At 38.3% G+C, this 24,519-nt stretch overlaps 1 protein-coding gene across 1 annotated transcript in view; it reads left to right on the top strand.

Moving 5' to 3' along the window:
• The window catches only part of LOC132378519 (E3 ubiquitin-protein ligase RNF144B-like), a 75,946-nt gene that overhangs the window by 34,690 nt on the left and 16,737 nt on the right, over positions 1-24,519 (top strand). The window contains exons 4-5 of the mRNA XM_059945474.1: positions 7,712-7,772; positions 12,455-12,665. Of these exons, the coding sequence (XP_059801457.1) occupies positions 7,712-7,772; positions 12,455-12,665 (272 nt within the window). The remainder of the gene's footprint in view (positions 1-7,711; positions 7,773-12,454; positions 12,666-24,519) is intronic.

Below are 24,519 nucleotides of genomic sequence, written 5' to 3'. Positions count from 1 at the left end.
AATGGGGCAGGAGGATCTACTGGAGATTAGAGAAAAAATTTTCATGCCGTCAGGTTAGAAGCCTACCCAGGCAGAAAATAACATCAGCAATAATAATATCTTATTTATAGAGCACTTTTCATATAAACAATGTAGTTCAAATTGGGATAAAATACAAACTTAGAAGTAAAAGACAAAATGATGTTAGTTAAAAGCAAGTTTAAATAAATAGGGTTTGAGCCGGTGTTTAAGAGTGTCAACTGAGTCTGCATCCCTTAAGTTGTTGAGTTCCACAGCTTAGGAGCATAGTTTAAAAAATTGCTGACCTGCCAATATTCTTTTGAGGTGGATTATTTAAATTTAAAAGACTGGCGGAAGAACATGAGCAGGATTATAAAACGAAATATGAGGTGTGCCTCCTCCAGAGGAGGCCTTAATCCACACATTGGAATGAGAAGTAGAATTAAAATAGGTGGCCTTTGGGGAAAGCCAGGCTTTTGTGGCAGTCCGAGTGAATATGCTTGACGAAGCAGTCTCCCAATTAATATTGAGACTCACTAATGTAGGAGAAGCCACACTGGGAGTGTCCATACAGTAGATGACTCTGACAGACTCTCAGTAGAGGTTTTGCTTCACCTGGAAGGTCTATTTGATGGTGAGGGAGGTGGTGAATGGGCAGGCGTAGCACTTTATCATTTGCAGGGGTACGTCACAGAATGGAGATCAATGGGGAGGGTTGAGTGGATAAGGAAGTTTTGTAGAGAGCCAACCCTGTGAAAAGCAGGGATTCTGAGGGAAAGATGTGTTCAGTGATATGGTCCCATTGAAGATGCCAGAAGTTATGGAAAATGATACACTGGATGTGGAGACTCATGGACAAAGGGAACTCTATCCCTGTTATGGCAGTGGGGAAATTGGGTGTGAAATGGAGAAGATGCTGGTGATTGTTGTTAGAAGAAGACAACTCTGATGTTCTGGAATGGAAAACCTCATCTTGAGAACAGATACAGCAGGGATGGAGGAACTGAGAAAACATAAATATTTTGACCCTGCTATTTTTAATCCAGTTTCTTAAAAGCTCTCTAATTCTTGTTACTCATGGTTTTGCTTGTGTTTTTATGATCCAGACTAGATTGGAAATCCATTCACAAGCAACAGATTTGTGACATGTTTGGAGTCATTAAAGCCAAGGGGCAAGCAAACTGAACAAATTGAGCATTGATAGGTGTCAGTACTGATGCCATGTGTTAGGGGAAAATCTAGTTTGAAATGGGGTCCAGAATAGACCCTACGAACTGTGCTGCTATTAAGAGAGGAAGCGGGAGGCAACCAGCACAATGAGAGAGGGAGAGAGAGAGATTGTTATCATGGTTCTCTGCCAGCTTGTTTACTTTTTCCCCGAGGTCACTTGCCTGCTTATAGAGCTCCTGCAGAAAGTGGAAGGTGGAACAGGTTGATGGACAGCTGGTGTCCAACATGGAGAGATAAAAGCCAGGGTTACACAGCAAGACACACCGAGACACACCACAAGTCACACAGTGTGGACACTGAATGAGCTTTGTTACACCTACAAGAAGGTGGGGGTTTTGGAGTATAGATTCGGGGAAATCGATCGGGGCTCACAGTGTGTGAAGGTGTGACCGGTGGGGAATTATCTGTGTGTCCATCCTTGCCTGGGTGATAATTCCACCACTGAAGAACGGTCGTAACATGGTCATAGTCGGTGACCACAACAGGACTTTGGAAGACAATGGGAATATCGATGGCATCATCTCTCACCTCTCTCTCTCTCTCTCCAATGCTACTCAACTAACTACCTTGATCCGAACTGAACTGTCTTCATCATGTCGTAAGACTGTACCCGTTTACCCCTAGGTTTGAAGGAGCCTAGTTTTGTTCCTATTTACACACATATATATCTTTATATATTGTTGCTAACCTGTTCATTATATTTGCATCTATATTACTGTATTGCTTAGTTACTAATAAACACTACTAGTTTATAGTAATACCAGACTCCAAAGTGTTTTCCATTTCTGCTGGTTCTTTAACCCGGTGTGGTAAACTATGTGTATACCTGTCTGGACACGCCCCTCTGCTGACTGCTTCTGTGGCTCCTCCCACAGACCCCTGTATAAAGGCAATTGGAGGCACTGCTCCTCCCTCAGTCTCCAAGATGTTGTGGTCACGTTTGCAGCCAATAAAAGCCTATTTTTTGCCTCCCGTCTCTGATGGTGCATCACCCGGTCACGGGGTACATGACACATGAAACAGGATTTAAAAAAAAATCAACCCTTCCTTCCCAGATATGAGAGCAGTGGCTTCCTGCAATTGTAAAAGATGAGATGCAAATTTTGATCATTTGCAGATGTAAATCAGATGAAAAGTGAACAGAATCAGATTTAATATCACCGGCATATGTCGTGAAGTTTGTTAACTTTATGGCAGCAGTACAATGAAATGCATGATAAATATAGGGGAAAAACTGTTACATTAAGTATGTCTATTAAATAATTAAAATAAGTAGTGCAAAAAAACCAGAAGTTAAAAAAGTGAGATGGTGTTGATGGGTTCAGTGTCCATTTAGAAATCAGATGGCGAGGGGAAGAAGCTGTTCTTGAATTGCTGAGTGTGTGCCTTCAGGCTTCTGTACCTCCTTCCCGACAGTAACAGTGTGAAGAGGGCATGTCCTAGGCAGTGGAATCCTTAATGACGGACACCACCTTTCTGGGGATACTACAGAGGCTGCTACCCATGATAGAGCTGAATAATATTTCAAGTTTCTGCAACTTTGATCTTGTGCAGTAGCTTCCCACCATTCCCCCTCCTGCCCCCATACCAGATGGTGATGCAGCCAGTCAGAATGCTCTCCAGGGTACATTTATGGAAGTTTTCGAGTGCTTTAGTTGACAAACCAAATCTCCTCAAACTCCTAATGACATGTAACCGCTGTCCTGCCTTCTTTATAGCTGCATCGTTATACTGTGGCCAGGTTAATTCCTCAGAGATATTGACACCTAGGTGGTTGAAGTTGTTCACTGTCTCCACTTCTAATCCCTCTAAGAGGATTGGTTTGTTTTCCCTAGTCTTACCCTTCCTAAAGTCCACATTCAGCTCTTAGATCTTGCTGACATTGAGTGCAAGGTTGTTGCTGTGACACCACTCAACCAGCTGGAATATCTTGCTCCATGATCCTTTGGTACTTTTCTACATTTAATAGCAAGCATGTAGCATTAAGGAGTACCGTTTTGTTACTGTTTTCGTGCAAGGCTGACACAGCTCTGCATTGATATTTTGCTTTCTCTGTGGGGCCTGGTTTTGGAAAGCACGTACATAATTTGTATGATGCAGGTGTGAATGAGTTGATTGACTAATGTGCAAAAACCAATTCCTGCAGATTGGCATACCCCCGGATCATGGGCTACACTCAATACTGAGCTGTTGTTAAAAATAATGTAGTTATGTCACTGTTGTGACATATAATCAGACTGGTTATATGTTGGGAGTCCTGGCCTGTTTGGAAAATATCTATTAAATTCAGCTGTTATATCAAACAAGTAGACATGGTCTTTAAAGTGAATAATATCTTGAAGAAGGGCGTGGGAGCCCAAAACAATGTGATTATGCAAATATTAGAAGAATGAACTAATTAAGTTAAAGCATCGACGTGACAAATCTTACTGCTACAGTGAAACTAGAGGACTGTTGTAATGCAAAGGAAGTGAGTGTAATCACGTTATAAATGGTGAGGAGCAAAAAATTGCAGATGAGAACCAGAAAGAGGTTGTTGAAAGGATGGGATTGGTTGGTGTACAGAAGGGAAGCTGAAATGTTTCACAACTGTTGCAGTGTGTTGTTATGTGAACAGGGAGCATCAGACGAAGTCATAGTGATAATACAAAGTACTTTGAGAGTTCTATCTGAACTTCACACTGTACTTAAGTAGCCAGAAGCAGGGGTTAGAAACACAAATGATTGCAGGTGTTTATCATCTTCCAGCTTTCAATTTGAATGGGGCAAAACATTTTTAAGTGCATGTCAAATATAGGTAAGGGTTTAATGACATAACTCACAATGAATAATAACTTCTTTTAAAAAGGTTTTCACCTGAAATGTGCTGGCCCTGTTTCAGGTATCTTGAGGGTAAATAATAAGGAAAGCCTCTGTGGGAAGAAAATCTGCTAGATGGTAAATGGAGCCTATAGTGCTAAAGAACCATCTTTTGAACATGCATCAAAAAATGCAGGTTGAAAATAAAAACAATTTTTTTTTCTTAAACATTTGAATGAATTTCAAGACCATAAGACATAGGAGCAGAATTGGGCCATTTGGCCCAATCAAATGCCTGATTTATTTTCCCTTTCAACCCCACTCTCCTGTTGTCTCCTTGTAACCTCCTATATTTTAATATTTCATATCTTGCATTTTTTGGGTAGTGGTTTGTAAATTCCATAAAGGCGAATTTCTCTTGCTGGAGCAGCCACAAAGTGGGAGGTCAGCCATAGTCTGCTTCAGTCTTTTGACAATTTGAGTGTTGTGCAAAGCACTGCACACATTACATGATTAAAATGTATTACATTTGATGCTTTTGAAGATATCTAGGTGAATATCAGTTTGTGTGCGTGTGTGTGCGTGCAGCGGGGCGTCATCATGACAAGCTTTTTGCTCCAATCTGTTTTGGTGATTGCTGATCGTACGGCGTGTCTAGGGCATCTGAAAACTGGCAGAGCCCATCCCTCTCCAGGTTTTTTTTTAACGAGGTCGAGTTGCTAGCTCAACACTCAACCTAGGCACGGATGGAGAATGTGCAAGGGAGCCAGCCGGATTCAAACTCGGGACCTCTCGCCCTGAAGTCCAGCACTGATGACACTATGCCACCAACTGGTTATTCATCTTGTATCTCTGCCTGCAGCTGAAGAAAGATAGATTTTCATTCCCTTGTTCCTTAAGCATCAGAAAAATACTGCTTGTATTTTAAGCAATTCCTCATCTCTTTAGTATCTGACCAGACATTACCAGAAATAGTGACTCATTGCTGTCACAGATTTTTGCCAAGTTCTCTACTGCACCACACCCACCCTAGTGTTTCATTCAAAACTTCTGAGTAGCAATCAAATAGTACACTGATTTAAACAATAAACCAAAATTTAAGTTCAAGGAGAGAATTATGGCTGTTCATATGACACTTGTTTCTTTTTGATTGAGATTTGGTTGTTGCAACAAGACTGAAACACATAGGATTTGTGAGGGAAAACCATTAAGAAGATCCAGGTGCTACATCAAAAGCCAGTTTACATTTTCATACCAGCTGATAAATCTCAATTTGCAATAATTTTTATGAAATTGTTGATGTTTTTATTTTAGTGTTTTCCTAAATCATCACCAGGAACATAGTACACCGAAAAACTGAAATTTTGCATAACTTTACAATGGGAAAAGTAAATAACAAAATGGAGTGGGAGTTTATTAAATGTAAGGGATTAAACATTTTCAGCAGCAAGGGTTTTTGATGTTGACTTGTCAACAACAAATCTGCTTTTGCTGTGGTTCAAGGACTTAATGAGCACTGTCCATAATATTAAGTTCATGAACTTGCCTCCCATCATGTCTCTTGCATCTACCTCCACCCTTCTCTGGTTCAATCTGCCTATTAATGCCCCTGCCTCATTCAATCCTCTAATCACCTTTAGCCCGTGTCTCTCCTTCCCACCCTCAAAGTGGCCATCTTCACTTTCCCCAAACCTAATGCAGGGTTTTGAGCTGTAACACTGACAATTCCTTCCCCCATTCCCACCCCTGTGTCCCTGCTCAACCTGCTGTATTCCTCCAACAAATTGTTTATTGCTGCAATTTCCAGAATCAGTCCTTTGTCTCCATTGTGCCACATGGAACAGTTGTATTGATGGAGGATTTTCATTTTGATTTGAATCAAGTGTAGCTGCTTTCAAACATCTGACTTCCAAGTGGGTGAGGGGAGGGAGGGTGTGGTGGCTTGAGGTTGGGGTGGAGAAGATGGGCTCATTTCCCTTGCACTTCAGAAAATTTTCAGGCTCTGTTTGGAAGATTTGTAAACCTATAACTATTGTTTATTTTTATTGAGATACAGGGCTGAATGGACCCTTCTGGCCCTCAAGTTGTGCTGCCCAGAAATCCCCCAATTTAATCCTAGCCTCATCACAGGACAATTTACAATGCCCAATTAACCTACCAAACCATACACCTTTGGACTGTGGGAGGAAACCCACACGATCACAGGGAGACATACAAACTTCTTACAGGCAGTGCCGGGAATTGAACCCAGGTTGCAGGTACTGTAAAGCACTGTGCTAGCCACCAAGCTATTGTGAACAATGCTAGCAATAAAACTAGGATTCAATATTTTAAGAATTTGCATACAAGGTAAATATTAATTGGGTTTTGTCTATATGGAACACATGGCACTTAATGTCTCTGTGGCTTTCATCAGACATCCTGATGCCAGAATTGTTGACAACATATGTTGCTAGAATAATGGGTTCCTTAATGGGGGTGGGGTGGGGGGCATTCCAGGGCAAGTGGGAATTTGGACAGATGTCTGGCGGAAGTGATGGAATTTCCCATGGCAGTATGCAAAGGATGGTGAAACCTGCCTTACTGCTTGTCTCTTTGTTTTGGTCACCTAACAAATTGCCTGTCTGTTTTGATCACCCAAGGTTAATGTCACGAGGCCTTGTCTGAAACTGACCAATTCAGTACAAGCCACCAGTCAAATCCACTTCCTTTATATAACTGAGTAACATACAGACTGATGTAATTTGACTTATTTCAGTTTGTTTGTGTGTTTTTGTGTGAAGATCCCAGATTCACTTCTGACTGTGGGTTAGTAAGTTAATTGGCAACTATAAATTACCCCTATTATGTAGGTGGATGGAAGAATCTGATGGCAGGAGTTGATGTAAATGTGAAAAGAGGTTACGAAGAGAATTGGTGAGGGGAATGGGGTTTGCTGTATGAGCTGACATAGACTTGATGTGATGAAATAGCCTCTTCCTGTATGGTAAGGAAATGTGTTATACTTTTGAAATTTAAAAAAAAACACGATTAGTTGATCCTGGAGCCAAGCACCAGTCCAAATGTGCTCTTCTGTCTGTCTCAGTGATACCAGTGTTTTGATCTAGTGAAAATGAAGGAATATATCTAAATGGAATGTGTTGTAACAAGGAGAAAATACAGATCTTTCCAGGCAGCTGTTATTTACATATCAGAGGTTTTGAAGTTTGTATCTGGAAATATCTATTTGAATGAGTAACCACAATGGGTGGAGCTTTTAAAAATGTATGCTTTAGTTAACTTTCTTGCTTTAACAGGAATTGATAGTTGTAACATGTTTTAACTGGAAGTGAAGAATACATTGTGCAATTTTTCCTTCTCTGGGAAGAAGTGGAATTGCAAGTTCTGGTGGGAATCCTTCCCAAAATCCTATTTTCCCATCATTAGTAGTACATATACATCCCAAAAAATCCTTCAACTAAAATCCATCAGTCCCAGCTAGCATGGTTCTGCCTTTCCATGCAAGATGTGGTGACATCATGGGCAATTAAGATAAGTGCCTTACATTTATTGATTGAATTGCAAAAAAAGTTGTTTATTTTCTCTGCACAGAGATGGCCCTATTTGCAAATGTATTTCATACCTTTTTTAAAGTGAGCTCCTTTTCGGTCTTGTTTAACTTGTTTTCTTTTATTTGTTTCAGATTGCTTGTTTGGTTCCAGCTGATCTGCTTCAGCTGTACCAGCAACTGAAATTTGAACGAGGTGTGCAATTTTTTTAATATGCAAAAATGCTCTCTTTGCTTCTCAACTGGTGGTTTTACCTCTTTGGACTCTTATCAATCTTTGCCTAATCATTGGGTCAGCTGGGGCTCTATTTCATAAATTTATTTTTCAAATCTAACATCTTAATCAGCTGAGGCTGCTAATCAAAGTTGGCTTGTTTGTGCTGTGCCTCCCTTTTGCCCAGATTTTCTTTATTTCTGGCTGTTTTGGAGTTCTTTTCTGCACGTGCTTTATCAGCTTCTTGTCTCAATTGTAAACTGATATTGTGACGTGTGCTATGTAAGTGGTGCCCTTTCAGACTCAGCTGCGTGGAAAGGTGCACACTAAATGGTTTTGGAACCAATTGTAATTTATTCTCATTCAATTTCCATTGTAGTACTGTGAATAAAATGGTGCATCCATCTCACCACTTAGTTTTGTGTGTAATTGATCCTTTTGGGGGTTAAATCCCCACCATTTTAAACTTTCATAGCCATGCGCAGCCTGTAAAATTGCAGACTGCCTGAGATGTTTAATCTGCTGCTGACAACAGGTCCTGGTTCTGGTCCCCTAATGATAATGAGGTGAAACGGTGGCCTGTTCACCCATCAACATAACGATGCTTTTTTTTTACTATGCCTGTTGGCTTTTGATATTCAGCTTTACTTCTGTCTTGGAAATGTTTTTGGGATATTTTTAGCAAAGTGCTCATCTTAGAATGTCACAGGTTTGTTATGCTTCCATTAAGATTAACAGATGGAAAAACATTGAACTGTGACCTTCATGCTTGACTTTCAGTGAGTTTCAGATCATGACTTCAAGAATGATTTCTTGGTGAATAGTTAGAAACATAGAAAAACTACAGCACAATGCAGGCCCTTTGGCCCACAATGCTGTACTTTAGAAATTACCTGGGGTTACCCCATAGCCCTTTACTTTTCTAAGCTCCATGTACTTACCATGAAATCCATTACTATCCCTAACTAGGTAGTTACCCTATTTATTCTTGAAAACAGTTAAACCACATGCATTTAAGTCAATCCACATACTGTAAGGGGAGGAATTTCCTTTCATATGCTAAATACTTAGATCTCTACAGCAATCACTCTTCTTCATTGCAGACCCAAGTTAGTTGAAGAAAAGAATTGGGGAGATGAGCAACATTTTCATATTGAACTCGACTAGCAGCTTGGGGACTCTGACCTAATGCTCTTGAGTTATAGGGGGTGGGTATGAAAGAAATCAGTCAGAGTTCCTGCTCCAGACCACTACCTATTAGACCTTCTGGAAGTATGCATAAAAACCTCTGCATGTTGTGCATAGTTATGATAACCCCATAATGAATTAGCTTTATGATATGGATGTTAATGGTTATTGAAGGGAGGTGCAAATGGAAGTTGATATTGCAGTCAGTTTACAAATCTCATTGAATGATGAAGCAGATTCAAGGGCCACAAATGTGTTTGTTTATATAACTGGCCACATTCATGTGACCAATAGCCATTGGAATATGGCATTAGAACTTGCGAAACTTTTTTTTCTAATCCATATTCTTAATGGATTAATTAAGGAGTTTGTCTGCATTTGAGAGGGCAGTGCCCTCCCTAGACCTAGAGAAGACACAGCCTCATAGGGGGTTGATAGAGGGATCAGTAAAGGAGGAGATAAATTTTATATAAAGGAGATATAATCCTGTCCATGATAGGAATGGGAAATGCTGAAACTTTCTACTTTAGCTTGGATAGAATTGTATTTTGTTCCACTCATAGTAAATAATCTCCCTTATTCATGATCCACCAGTAAATGTTATGTAAATCTTCCAATTTTCTTGGTTTATGGGCAGAGTCTGTTAATAGAATGTGGGGGCAGGGGTTGTTAGATGAGGATTAATATAGGATTATAGTGAATGGGTGCCTGCTAGTCAGTATGGATTTGTGGGCTGAAGGGACTGCTTCTCTGACTATATTTCCTTAATGACCAAGCCCCACTCTCTCCTTTCAGTGAATTAAACATTCTTAATTTTATTTGAATCTAATTCAAGTTGGTTCCATTCAAATGCAGCAATGTTCCCATCTGAATCAATAATTCTTCAATTTGGGGATTATTGTATATAGAAATACCCATTGGGTATTGCCCTGGAATTTGCAATTGTCAAAAGAACAACAATGGAAGCAACCCTCTCAAAATACTTGTTGGATCTAGTGGATATGTACACTTTCTGTCATATCCTATTCCTGTTGTATTTTCCCTAACATTCTGTGGATATATACATAATACACCTCTGACAGTAATATGGCAACCACTTTAACTCCACATTTTGCTATAAATGAGCTGCAGCACATCAATAAAACACCTCACCATTATCATTAAAACTTTCTATACTTGTATTTCCATATGCTTGTATTACTATCTTTTAAAACACAATTGATTCTACAGAAAGTGATAATGCTGGGCGGTCCTGTTAAGGCTGGGGAAATACATTCTGAAAATAATCCAACAAAACCAGTGAAAATGATGATGTGCAGTTTCTTTGGAAAGTATCTTGATTAACCTCTTGGATTTGGACACTGTTGGAATTCAAAACTTTTCAGAGTTGAAATAACCAGACAAAACACAAAAATTTCTAGAAACTGCAAGGGAACATGCCATTGTTTTTCCTCTGTAGACCTACTATTGTGTCTCTCTTGCCTTTTCCTGTTCATACTCTTTTCCTCAATCACTTGTCTAAAACATTCCTAAATGATCTCAACGTGATCACTCTCGTTCCCTGTCTATATCAAAAAATTGGACATTCTTCAGATGGCATTTACTTTCACTACCAACGCACCTTTATAACACTATGTTACAGGAGTTCCCTGGGTTATGAATAACATGATTTGCTGAAATCCAACTTTAGGCAAATTTACACATGTATTTTCCAGGCTAGTAATAATAAAATCTGTTAAAACCTTTATGCAGCATATATTTCCATTAATTTAATTATGGTTAGTGTCAGGGTGATTATCCAATGAAATTAAAGAATTATAGCAAATGTAGTTATATAAACAAAAAAATGTTTCTGGCTAATGGATAGTTCTCTCAAACAGCACCCTTGTGTAAGCTGTGTATAGCCTGTAGGTAGATTTTACAGTATAACCGTGTCAAAATTTGGCTTTCAGTTGTAGAAAAAGAATGAAGAGAAAATGTGTTGGTGTTCTACTGTTCTCTCCATCTCAATTCCAGAGTGTCTGCATCAGTTAAATTTTGTCCTATAGTTGCATGGAATTTCATCACAGTTGGTAGCAGAAATAATACGTAGTTGTCAATTGAATGAATTTTGGAGACAGAATAATTATCTCAGGGTTGTATTTTTGCTGTTTACTGATGGAGGTGAGGCTGTATACTGGTACGTTTATCCAACTCACTTTAGATGTGTTCATTGGGCTTCACTTTGTTGAAATGCCTCCACATAGGGAGCAATAATTCTCCAAGGATGGCCCATTAATGGTTTATATATTGGGTCTGATTAAGAAGTCCCTGTCATTTTTCCATTGACTCTACTATTTTACTTGGACAATGAAATGGTTTGTTGTGTCATGTGGTTAAGTCTACCACCCTGTACTACTCTGAGTATGATGTGAGGGTTCATCGCGTACCCAGATGGTAGACTTCCTTTTAACCACACCAGCAATGAAACTGCAATTTAATCCTTGGGTAGCACCATAAAAATGAAGGGAAAATTACGAAAATGGGAAGATACATTAAATCAATAGGGAAAGACAAGACCTGCAATGAACTGAACACAATATCTGATCTCCTGCTTGGAAAATAGTGTGGCAAGTATTAATCTTTAAAATTGTGATAACCCATTTTTCTCAGCAAGCAGGTTGAGGAGGAAATTTGATACCTTCTTGCTTGTTTGAGGCAATTGAGTTAACTGGATCTGAGTGGGAAGCTTAATGCATATGTTATTGCTTAAAGGATTAGCTGAAGTAGGGAGTAGTGAGGCTTGTGTGGAGACAGTATAGAAGTAAATTCCTTGAATGAGACCTCTACATCTACAAGGATATCTGATTTAAAATAAACCATGGGCATTTTTTAAATAAATACTGAATAGTTAACTGTTTGAATAAATCTTCAGGGGAAGTGCTGCTTTTTCAACTTTGTTTGACCTTTAGGATTTAGTATTGGTTCAACAATCCAATTGGGTTGGCCATGAAAAAGTCTGAAACATTTCAGAGGTTTTCTCAAGGGTAATTCAGAGGTGAGCAGAGAATTTGGCATTTAAAAAATAAAAAGATATAGTGTGATCCTGCAGCAGAACATCTTGAAACTTCTGAAATTTTAGTGGAACCATTTATTGGAGCACTTCCCAGCTCTATTTTGTTTTCTTCTTTGCGTCTAGATTCCTAGAACAAAAGGCAAGGAAAGTTCCTATGAATAAAATTCATGGCTAACAGTACTCAAAAATCAGACACTGGTAAATTACTACAATGAAATTAAATCTTCAATGCTTACAAATTAAACTTGAAATGTCACCATTTTCAAAATAGTAGGTATTCATAGGAAATCTTTAATTAGTTTAAGAAAAAATAATGACATTGCACAAAATAGTTCTTGTAATGAAATGCTTTAGATGGAAAAACTGAAAATACATGGCTCTCAATTATGAAAGCAATCAATTTTATGACTTTTATTTTTAGAAATCCATCTGGATCCCTCCAGGACAAGGTGCCCCAGAGTTCAATGTCAGGCGGTATGCCACATTGACGCAGGTGACTCTCACCAGGCAGCACCAGTTCAGTGCCCTTCCTGTTGCACACAGTTCTGCTCCATCTGCAAAGCCAGTTGGCATCCAGGACAAGATTGTCAAAAGAGCCAGCCTTTCATGCTTTCAAAAGGATCTGATGATGGGTAAGGATTACAAAACTTCAAAATAGTAACTTTGTTATTGGCCTGCAGGTGGATTTGTGAACTCCTCATTAATGATGCCATATGTGCGACTCACCCAGAGATGTCATGAGAAAATCAGTGTGATTTGTAACAGGGGCACTCCCAATGATTTTATATATCTTGCAGGTCTTTCTGAGCATATTTTACAGCTAAATAGCCACACTACATTTGTGTAACTTAGTAGAGCTGAGATGTAGTTTGATAAGGAAAACAATGTATATGTTTGTATATCTAAAAAAAACTTCTCATGTAAGGAATTAAATATAAATTGAAAAAAATGTATTCCCTGCCTAATTGGTTCATGGCATTACATATTTGGACGTATCTTTGACCTTTTAGACCATAATATTGTCAGATGTAGGAGCAGAATTAGGCCATATGACCCATTGTGTCTGCTCTGCCATTTCATCATGGCTGATCTAATTTTCCTCTCAGCCCCAATCTCCTACCTTCTCCCCATATCCCTTCATGCCCTGACTAATCAAAAATCTATCAACCTCTGCTTTAAATATACATAAAGATTTGCCCGCCACAGCTGCCTGCGGGAAATATTCTGCAGATTTGCCACCCTCTGGTTTAAGAAATTCCTCCTTATCTCTGTTCTAAAAGGATGTCCCTCTATTCTAAGGCTTTGTCTGCTGGTGTTAGACTCTCCCACCATAGGGAACATCCTCTCCACATCCACTCTATCACGGCCTTTCACCATTTGATAGGTTTCAATCAGTTCACCCCTCATTCTGAATTCTAGTGATTACAGGTCTAGAGCCTTCAAACACTCTTCATATAACAAGCTGCTCAAAGCTGGAATTATTTTCATGAATATCCTTTGAACCCTCTCCAGTCTCAGCGCATTTTTTCTAAAATAATGTTGTGATATACTAATACATCTGATTTTAGCTTCTCAAATTTCAGGGTGAATTTGATCATATGATCATTTTCTCCCAAGGATCCCTTTACCTTAAGCTCTCTTAATCAATTCTGGTTCATTGCACAACAGCCAATCCAGAATAGCTGATCCCCTAGTGGGCTCAACCATGAGCTGCTCTAAAAGGGCATCTCATAGGCACTCTAGAAAATCTTCCTGAAAGAAGTGTGGTAAGTGTTTAAAAGGGGTATATTTGGACCATTTTCCATGATGGTAAGTGGTCACACGTTGCAGTGTGATAAATAAACAATCTAACGATTCCTGGTGGTGTTGGTTAGGTTTATGTAAAGGTATCACAGAACTGGTTGCTTTAGCATCTCACCTAGAAACCCAAATTTAATATAGATGTGGATGATGTATTCAAGTGCTGAAATTAGCTCAAATTTTAAATCCCAAATCTTTTTGTATCTTTTCTCAAAACTTTAATATCTGTGTTCCCTGGTCCATGAATCATCCACTCATGTAAGTGGCATCTGTCCAATTACCCTGTTTAAATCAGTCATAATCTTGGACATCTCTTTCAAATCATTTTGGCTGTGGAGGAGTAGGGCCCCCCCCCCCCCCCAACCCTGTCCAGTGTGTGCTGTGTTTGTGCTCTTGGAAGCACTTTACAATAAATAAAATATTTATACAGGCAACAGTTTGAAGCCATCCTGTAATGCAGTCATAATGTCTGGCTCTGTGGATAAATCTGGTATTTTGGGAGCAGAGAGGTAATAGTGCAAGTACCATTTACTTCCATTCTTTGTTGTTGTTACAAACCCCGTAACTGGGTCACTTACCAGCAAAGATTGAGAGGTCCATTGAAGTCTGATGGTACTATTTTTAAAAGTCTTTATTTATAAAGGGGCACAAAAATAAGATTAATACAGACATTCAGATAAAATACGTCGTCAATACTCAATCGAAAAACGCGGGTATAATAATAATCATCAATTCAGCAATAGCTCTACCGTTTGTCTAGGGCAGGGGTCAGCAACCTTTACCACTGAAAGAGCCACTTGGACCCGTTTCCCACAGAAAAGAAAACACTGGGAGCCGCAAAACCCGTTTGACATTTAAAATGAAATAACACTGCATACAACGTTTTGTTTTGCCTTTATGCTATGTATAAATAAACTATAATGTGTTGCATTTATGAAATTGATGAACTCCTGCAGAGAAAACGAAGTTACATTTCTGCATGCAACAAAAACATTTTGAACTCCGAAAAAAAGACGTTGGGTTGAAGGTTACTTTTAAGTAAAATACTCAACGTCTATTTGAGTCCTTCTTGTATTTATGAAAAACGCCAAACTTAAATTTGCCGCCAGCAGCAAACCAAAAATAACGTCAGCCAGCTGTCAACCTGAAAAATAAAAGGACTATTTCACTGAACAATGAAAACATATGAATATACGTAAAATAATACGCAATTAAAATATTTATCATACTTCTTCAGGTTGACTCACACCTGACAATGCAGTCGTATTCAGTAGGGATGGATCGATGCTTAGGGGAGTGACCGGGAAGGATAATGTGTTTTTTTCCTCTCTGAACTCACAGAAGCGTTTCCCAAACGATGTTTGCATTGCGATGATTGCAGAATGTAAATACTCCGAATTTATCATGTCGTGACATTGTTTGAACTCTCTCAAATTGGGCAAGTGAGACAATGTGCCTTTCTGTAAATCTCTGGCAAGCAACGTCAACTTGCGCTCGAATGCAAAACATCCTCCAACATGTGCAGGGCTGTACGTCCTTTCCCCTGAAGAGCTGTGTTCAGCGTGTTCAGGTGCGCTGTCATGTCTACCATGAAGTGTAGCTTTTCCAGCCACTCTGGCTGTTCCAGCTCAGGAAAGTTGAGCCCTTTGCTGCCCAGGAAAGTTTTCACTTCTTCCAGACGCGCGACAAAGCGTTTCAGCACCTCCCCTCTGGACAGCCAGCGATAAAAACACGTTGTAGCGGTTGCTACACGCAGTCAGTAAACTGCAGTCAAAGATAGCTTTATTCGAACTAAACAGCCTTGCTTTTAAGCCTCCCTCAACCCGCCCCCCATGGGCGCGGATGCTGCAAAAGACAGGTACTCACAAACCCCCGTAGGCTATCTCCCTTAGCCTGAACGCTGGCTAATTGTGAGCCGGTTCGGATGTGTCAGGAAATGCGTCGCCACAACGTCTTATTTAGATTGTACAAGATCACCATAATCTTCAAATTTAGATTTACATTTCAAAAACTAACAAACTAACATAAAATACATATTAATTAAATACTGACCATGTAGCGGTGTGCTACACGCAGCGCTAAAATTACGACACGGAGTCGGTAACTGCAGTCGAAGGAAAAAAACTTTATTCGAAATCTTCAGCCTCACTTTTAAGCCTCCCTCAACCTGCCCCCCCCCCCCCACGGCGCAGAGGCTCCAAAGCTCTGTGCTCGCAAACCCCCGTAGGCTATCTTATTGTGAGTCGGTTCGGATGTGCCAGGAAAAGGGTCGCCACAACCAATTATTTCCCAAAGCAACAGGGAGCCGCAGCACAGACGTAAAAGAGCCACATGTGGCTCCGGAGCCGCGGGTTGCCGACCCCCGGTCTAGGGGATATTGTATTGTCCGATGGACAGTTAAAAGTCACTGTCCTTTCAAGCTGCAGCCTTTTGGGTTTAAGAGAGACGGTTTTAAACTCGCCCGGGTCTTTATGAGGCCAATCCGTTGTGTCGGGGGAGTTGGTTCCCCGTTGTTAGTTCCAAGTCGTTTTCCGTGGTACCAGCCACCAGCCCCCAGGCAAGGGAACCGAATGCACGTGGCTTCCTTCGAATGGCTTCCCGCTATTATGGGATCGCTAGCGTTTCTTCTGGTGCGTCTGAAAGGGGTTGTTCCCCCAGACCCACTTTTATACTTCCTCACGGGGTCTCAGATGTCAATCAGGTTGGGATGATGCAATCCCTCTCTCAACCAGCCCACTTTGCCCGAGGGCTTGCACGTATCATAGTCCCCAATCCACAAACGTGGTCTCCAGGAAACAATGGCCAGGTCTCTCTCTCTCTCATTTCCTGGGTCCTCTGACCCAACCCAATAATGCTCTTGTGATTCTCACAAAGGAGGGGGCTCCCCCGCACCCTTCGGCCCCTCAGAGCTGTGGTGCATTCATAACATTACCTACTTGCATTATTACCTTTCTGCCCCCAAAATACCAGATCAGGAAGCTATCAACTTCTGCCTTAATATACCCATGGTCTTGTCCTCCACCGCAGCCTGTGGCAGAGCATTCCGCAGGTTCACTACCCTCTGCTAAAGTAATTCCATCTTACCTCTGCTCTAAAAGGTCTCCCCTCAATTTTGAGGCTGTGCCCTCTAGTTCTGGATATCTCTACCATAGGAAACATGCTCTCCACATCCACCCTATCTAGTCCTTTCAAGATTCAGTTGGTTTCATTGAGATACCTCCTGCATTCTTCTAAAAGACATTTTTATATTTATCACTATTTTCACTCTGGGACTTGGTCAACTCAAATATGTGGTGGGTACACATTTGGGTGAGGGGGTGGGTGGGCAAACTAGAAGAGGGGAATCCTATTTTGTTGAAGAAGCTTACTTTGTGAAATGAACTGGTTCAGTGTTTCAGCAGCTGTCCTTGTGGAATCAGTGATTGCTTTGGGTGTTTCATGTTTTACAGTCATATATCATTCTAACCTCTTGACATTAAAGACTCTCTGTTTCATCAGAGAGATGAGCACAAAGCAGTAGCCATCAGCACCCCCAATCCTGGACTATAGAACTGGGTACTCTGGTACCTCCCACAGTCCCAAGACTTGCTGCTTAGTAGGTTAATTTGTCATTGCAAATGATCCTGTGATTAGGCTGGGGGTAAATTGGTGGGTTGCTGGATGGTGAGGCTGAGTGGGCAGAAGGGCCTGTTCTTCGCTCTGGCTTTAAATAAATAAATAATTCACCTTTAAAGCAGGCGAGGGATGGCAAAAATAATTGTATTCCTCATGTCATGACAGGCATCTATGTCTGCTAGACTGACCGTTGCCTCATCTATTCAGTTATCCCCATCAACACTACCCCAAAGCAACTTCATCAATGTTGATCTCATGGTACTAAAACAGTAATGTTGACACACTCAAGGACCACACAAAGGCAGTTCTCAGAAATTCTTTGGCAACTCCATGCCTCAGAGTCCATTGTTTACAGTTGTCTCAAAGTCAGTTATAACTGGGACCTGTGAGGAGACACCTGGGTTCTTTAACAAGAAGAATCAAGACTGGTTTAACTAGAAAGAACATGAGTGGGGTCAGCGGGTGACGCTCATGGAGTGAGTACTGTTTTAGATTCGCTCCATAACCTTTACTTTTTTTAACCTTTGATCACCCTTATTCAACTAAAGACTCTTGCTATTTTTTTGGAATTATCGTTAAGAGTTTATTGTGAATTTTTGAGGATATGCAATCAGAAATGGCTCTTAGATCTAAAGGACGAGAACCTGGGCGGAACCTGAACGGTAACTGAAAGAAGCAAGCTCATCCGCAACGCACTGAATTAACTTATGAACTGTTTCTGGAGGTTTTGGATAAAAAGTTTCATGAAATACAACAAATTTTTAAACAAGATATAAAGGCTTTTCAAGATTATATGGTTAAGACGGATTCAGTAATTGACCAGCAGTAAGTTCTTATCACATCTCTGCAAGAAGACGCTCGGAAACGGGATTTGATAATTGAAAAATTGCAACAAGATTTAATTTCAACCACTAAACTGGTGGAAACACTTAAAGCCAAGAGTGTCAACTTTGAGAATCAGTCCAGAAGACAGAACCTACGTATACTTGGTCTCCCAGACGGCATAGAAAAAGACGACCCTTCGAAATATCTTGCTCAACTTTTAAAAGATGCATTCCCGTTGGTATTTCCAGATAACCCTCCGTTACTCGATCGCGCACATAGAATTATGCGTCGATCATCGAGTGCTCCAGCTAAACCTTCAGTTGTAATTGTCCGGTTTCATTACGTACACGACAAAGAACAACTTATTCGTGTGGCTCGACGGGTAGGATTGGTTAAATTTCAGGATTACTATTTCCATTTGGTAGAAGACTTTAGTCCTGAAGTAATGAAGGAAAGGCTTCTTTTTAAACCTCTGATGTCTGAATGTTATGAGAAAAATCTAAAACCTGCGCTCTTATACCCTGCGAAGCTCAGAATCTCTCCGCCGAATGCTCCGCGCCAGGTTTTCCTTTCTACATCTGAAGCGAGAAGTTTTCTGAAGGAGAACTTCCCTACTGCTACAGACACTCATCTCTAATAAATGAGTGATTCTGATTGTGTAAGATGGTTTTCGATTCCTCAAACCAGATTTAGTTTCTGGCTATTGGTGTAGGTTTATCCTATACTTTATATTTAAGTTAAAGTGTTCTTTTGTCATATTAATCGGTCTGTTTTATACACTTTAACCATTATACTATATTGCTGACTATTATTTTTGTTCCTTCGAAGGTGTATTTTTAACCCTTCGAAGGTGAATTCTTTTTTATTAAGATGGTGGTTTTTTGGAAACATATTCTTGTTTTTTTTTAAGATGGTGTTATTTTTTTTCTCTCGTCTTCTTCCTACAATGCATCGCTTATCACAGTTTAAATATTTTTTGATTTGTTTGGATTATAACCCGATTTATAAGCTTTTAGTGATTATATTTTTGTTTTTTTTTAAACAACCAAGTATATTAAGAAGTATGGTTTTAGTATAGTGATCATAATTTTTAAAGTCTGGGTGGATTTTTTTTATATATATCCTTTATATATGGAGTGGTCTTCTGCTGATATGGGGGTGGAGTTAGTCTCTTTTTTTCCTTTTTCTAGCCATACTTTGGCTTTTTCTTTTCTTTTTCTTGTGGAGGTGGGAGATGGTCTGTTTTCTAACTCTATTTTTCTTTTAGCAGTTTGTCTTAGTTTTTTTATTTGGGCTGTTTTTGAACTTCAAATATGTCTACGATGTCATCACTTCCGGGTCCGCTCTCTATTTTTGTTCCTCTTCCGGGTGTATGAGTTTATAATTTGGTTAACCCTTTTATACCGAAGGGTTGATTTTAGAAATATGGCTCAGACCATCAATTTTGTGTCTTGGAATACTAATGGTTTAAACCATCCGATTAAATGAAAGAAGATTTTCAAAGTATTCCAAAGACTTAATGTTCATATCATTTTTGTACAAGAAACTCATGTGAGGAAGGAGGACAATTATCGCTTTTTTAGGTCTTGGCGGGGTCAACAGTACCATTTGAATTCGAATGCCAAAGTAAAGGGAGTTTCAATTTTTATTGACTCCTCTATTGCATTTGTCCAATACGATATCTTTTCGGATCCGAATGGTAGATTTTTGTTAATTACGGGCTTACTTTGTAATAAAAAGGTTGCTATGGTTAATGTTTATGATCCAAATATGGATTGTCCTGATTTTTTTAAGTCCTTATTTACTTCTTTACCTAATCTAAATGAATATAAGTTAATAATGGATGGTGACTTTAATTGTTGTTTAAATCCTTTGATGGACAAATCTATATCTACTCAGACTTTACCCAATAAGTCGACCACTTGTATTAACTCCTTTTTGACTGATAATGGAATTTTTGATATTTGGAGATTTCGGCATTCTAAGGACAAAGAGTCTTCTTTTTTCTCACATGTTTATCATTCCTATTCGAGAATTGATTTTTTTTAATTGACTCTTGTTTTATTCCATCGGTAATTGGTTGTAATTATGATATTATACCCATCTCTGACCATGCTCCATTAAAACTTTCTATTAAATTTACGGATAAAGCTTCTAATGCTAGACAATGGCGATTTGACTCTACCTTACTGCAAGATCCGGATTTTATTAAATTTATGAAGGAACAGATCGATTTCTTCTTTTCAACTAATTCCATGGATGATATTTCTTGTGGAACACTTTGGGACACTTTTAAAGCGCATATACATTGACAGATTATCTCTTACTCTGTTGGTCTGAGAAAACACATTAAGAAGGAAACTCTTTTATTGGTTGATAAAATTAAAGAGATTGACAAGAAATATTCGATCACTCCTAGTAAGGAGCTTTACAAGCAAAGGGTTGAACTTCAAACAGAACATAGTTTATTACTTACATCTCCTATTGAAAATCAATTAATGAAAACCAGATTTGATTTTATATACATAGTGATAAATCAGGTAAACTATTAGCTAGTCAGTTGAAGAATGCTTTGGTTAAATGTCAAATTACTAAGATTCGTCAGCAGAATGGGGATTTGACAGTTAATCATGATGAGATAAATAAATCATTTCAAGATTTTTATACCTCCCTGTATTATTCTGAATTCCCTCATGATCATAATACCATGTGTGATTTTCTTGGGAAATTGAATTTTCCAAAATTATCATGAGATGATCTTTCAATATTAGATACTCCTATTATGGATACAGAAATTAAAGGGGTTATTTCCTCCATGAATTCTGGGAAAGCACCAGGTCTAGATGGGTATACAGTAGAATTTTTTAAATGTTTTTCGGCTACTCTTTCTCCTTGGTTATGCAGGGTTTTTGAAGAAGCAATTAGATTGGGCAATTTGCCACAATCTTTTTATAGATCTTCCATTTCTTTAATACTGAAGAAAGATAAAGACCCTACTGACTGCGCATCCTATAGACCAATATCTTTATTGAATGTAGATTCCAAGATCTTTTCCAAGTTACTGGCATCCAGGTTGGAGAAGGTATTACCCCAAATTATTTCAGAAGATCAAACCGGTTTTATTAAAAATCGCTATTCTTTTTTCAATGTTAGGAGATTATTGAATATTGTTTATACTCCTTCACATAGCACTTCAGAATGTGTTATTTCATTAGATGCGGAGAAAGCATTTGATAGAGTTGAATGGCCTTACTTATTTAATGTGTTTTAGAAGTTTAATTTTAGTCCAACATTTATTTCCTGGATTAAACTGATTTATCACACTCCAGTAGCCTTGGTGTTTACTAATAATCAAAGATCTCCCTTTTTTCATTTATTTCAGGGCACTAGACAAGGCTGTCCTCTTAGCCCATTATTTTTAATATTGCTTTAGAACCTTTGGCAATTGCCATCAGAGAAACACAGGATATTTCGGGTATTAATCGTGGGACAGATATTCATAAGTTATCTTTGTATGCAGATGATTTATTATTATTTATTTCTAATCCTGAGAAATCTATTTCAGCAGTTTTATCATTGTTGGCTCAATTTAGTGATTTTTCTGGGTATAAGTTAAATCTTCTTAAGAGTGAATTGTTTCCTTTGAATAGACAGGTCCCAATTTATGGAAACTTACCTTTTAAATTAGTTAATGACTCTTTTATTTACTTAGGGATTAAAATCACAAAAAAACATAAAGACTTATTTAAGATTGATTTTGTACCCTTAATTGATCAGATTAAATGCTTGTTTACTAAGTGGTCACCATTATCTTTATCTCTGATAGGAAGGATTAATGCTATTAAGATGGTTATTTTACCTAAGTTTTTATATATTTTTCAAGCGGTACCAATTTTTATTCCGTAATCTTTTTTTTGCTAATGTTGATTCAAAAATTTCCTCATATATATGGCAGAGTAAAAATCCCAGGTTAGGTAAAATATACTTACAGAAGGCAAAGAAGGAAGGTGGGTTAGCATTACCTAATTTCAGATTTTATTATTGGGCAGTTAATATTAGATATTTGTTATGTTGGTTGAAAGATGGGGGTGGATCTTTCGGCCCTTGTTGGGTGAGTTTAGAAACTAAATCTGTATCAGCTTATGCTCTGGGTTCTATTTTAGGGACTTCTCTCCCTTTGCTCTTTCTAAATTGCCGAAATGAATTGATAACCCGATAGTTAAACATACTTTACGTATATGGTTTCAAATTCGGAAATTTTTTTGGTTGACTCAGTTTGTTTTAAGTATTCCTATTGTATCCAATTGTTTTTTCCACCCTTCAATTATAGACCAAACTTATTCGGCTTGGAAGACTAAGGGATTACTATGATTTTCTGATTTATGTTTGGACAATTGTTTTATGTCTTTTGAGCAATTATCTAATAAATATAATTTGCCTAGATTTCATTTTTTTAGATATTTACAGATTAGGCATTTGTAAAATACTGTACTTCCTACTTTTCCAAATTTTGTGTCTTCAGATATTTTGGAGAGTTTGTTTGAATTAAACCCTTTTCAAAAAGGGCTTATATCAAAACTTCATAATATAATTATGAAGATACTTCAGAGCCCCTTTATAAGACAAAAAATGATTGGGAAAGAGAGCTTAATCTTATATTTCCTATTGAGAATTGGGATAGAATTCTTCAATTAGTTAATACATCATCTATATGTGCCAAACGTTCATTAATACAGTTTAAGGTCGTACATAGGGCCCATATGTCCAAGGATAAATTAGCTCATTTTTATTCTTATATAAATCCTATTTGTGATAGATGTCAATCTGAAATAGCGTCTTTAACTCATATGTTCTGGTCGTGTCCGCTTTTGAAAAAATATTAGAAAGATATTTTTGATATCTCTGCGGTATTGAACATTGATTTACAACCCCATCCTATTACCGCAATTTTTGGTTTACCAATGATGGACTTACTTCATTTATATTCTTCCGCCTGTCGAATGATTTTGTTTCTTACTCTAATGGCTAGAAGATCTATTTTGCTGAATTGGAAGGAAATTAATCTTCCCACTGTATTTCATTGGTTTTCTCAAACTATGTTATGTTTAAATTTAGAAAAAATTAGAAGTGGTGTATTTGATACTTCTATTAAATTTGAAAAGATATGGAGACCATTTATTCAATATTTTCATATGATGTAATATGACCCTGTTTCAAGCCTATTTGATTTTCCAGCTTTAATTTTATATATGTTGAGAGGATCGGAGTTGATGACACTGATGATTATGTATTCTTGTGAGATATTATAAACAGCCCTTTATTTTTTTCTTTTTCCAGTTTTTCTTTCTCTTTTTTTTTGCTTTTATTTCTTTATTAGCTATTAGATTATTAGTTTAGTTTTTTTGCATAATATTTTTTCTCTTTTCTGTTTTTTTTATATTATATATTATGATATACCCAGATTTACCTTGTTCATCTATATACTGTATCGTTCATGATTTGGGAATATTTATACTGTAATCATTGCTTATGTATTCTTTCATGTTCAATGGAAATGTGTATGTTTGTAATCCCATTACCTATATATCAATTGTATTTTGTTGATATTATTAGCAATAATAAAAAGATTGAAAAAGAAAGAACATGAGTCAAAAGAGCCACAGCTAACCACAAATATAAGGCATCCTGGATTGGAAGCTTTGAATTTCCTCATGGGAAAACAAGCACCTGTAGGCAGAAGTCCAGCAGTAAACTTGTGGCCTAAAAACAGATAAATTGTAGAGAATACAGCAAGAAGTACTCTGAAGACCAACTTAACCATGATTCTGTCCTAGATGTGACTGCTTTTCACTCCATTCGGCAGCCTATATACTCTTGACTGATGGGATGTGTAAAATGCCCAGAAGACAGTGAATCTCAGGGTAATATATGTTGAACTGTTCACTCTTTGATATTAAATTTACTTTTGACTCTGACTTTGAAAATGGCTTCAAAACTAAGGTCTTGGAAATATGCAGTATCTCTGCTGAAACAACTGCTTATAAAATGTTTGGATGACAAAACAGGGGAGAAGACTTTGTACTATAGATCTGGAGGTCTGGGTGGAAAAAAAAACAGACACAGAACAGGTCAGGCAACGTGTGGAAAGAGAAGCAATTAGCATTTCAAGTCCAAGATCCTTTGTCAGTTCAGAGTATTTCCTGCATTTCTCTTTTCGATGTGATAAGCCTTGCACTCAACTTTCAC

Source organism: Hypanus sabinus, chromosome 20, assembly GCF_030144855.1.
Source record: "Hypanus sabinus isolate sHypSab1 chromosome 20, sHypSab1.hap1, whole genome shotgun sequence".
In the NCBI taxonomy this organism is placed as follows: Eukaryota; Metazoa; Chordata; class Chondrichthyes; order Myliobatiformes; family Dasyatidae; genus Hypanus; species Hypanus sabinus.
The sequence above is the reverse complement of the archived record's forward strand: the minus strand, read 5'-3'. Positions and strand labels throughout refer to the sequence as shown.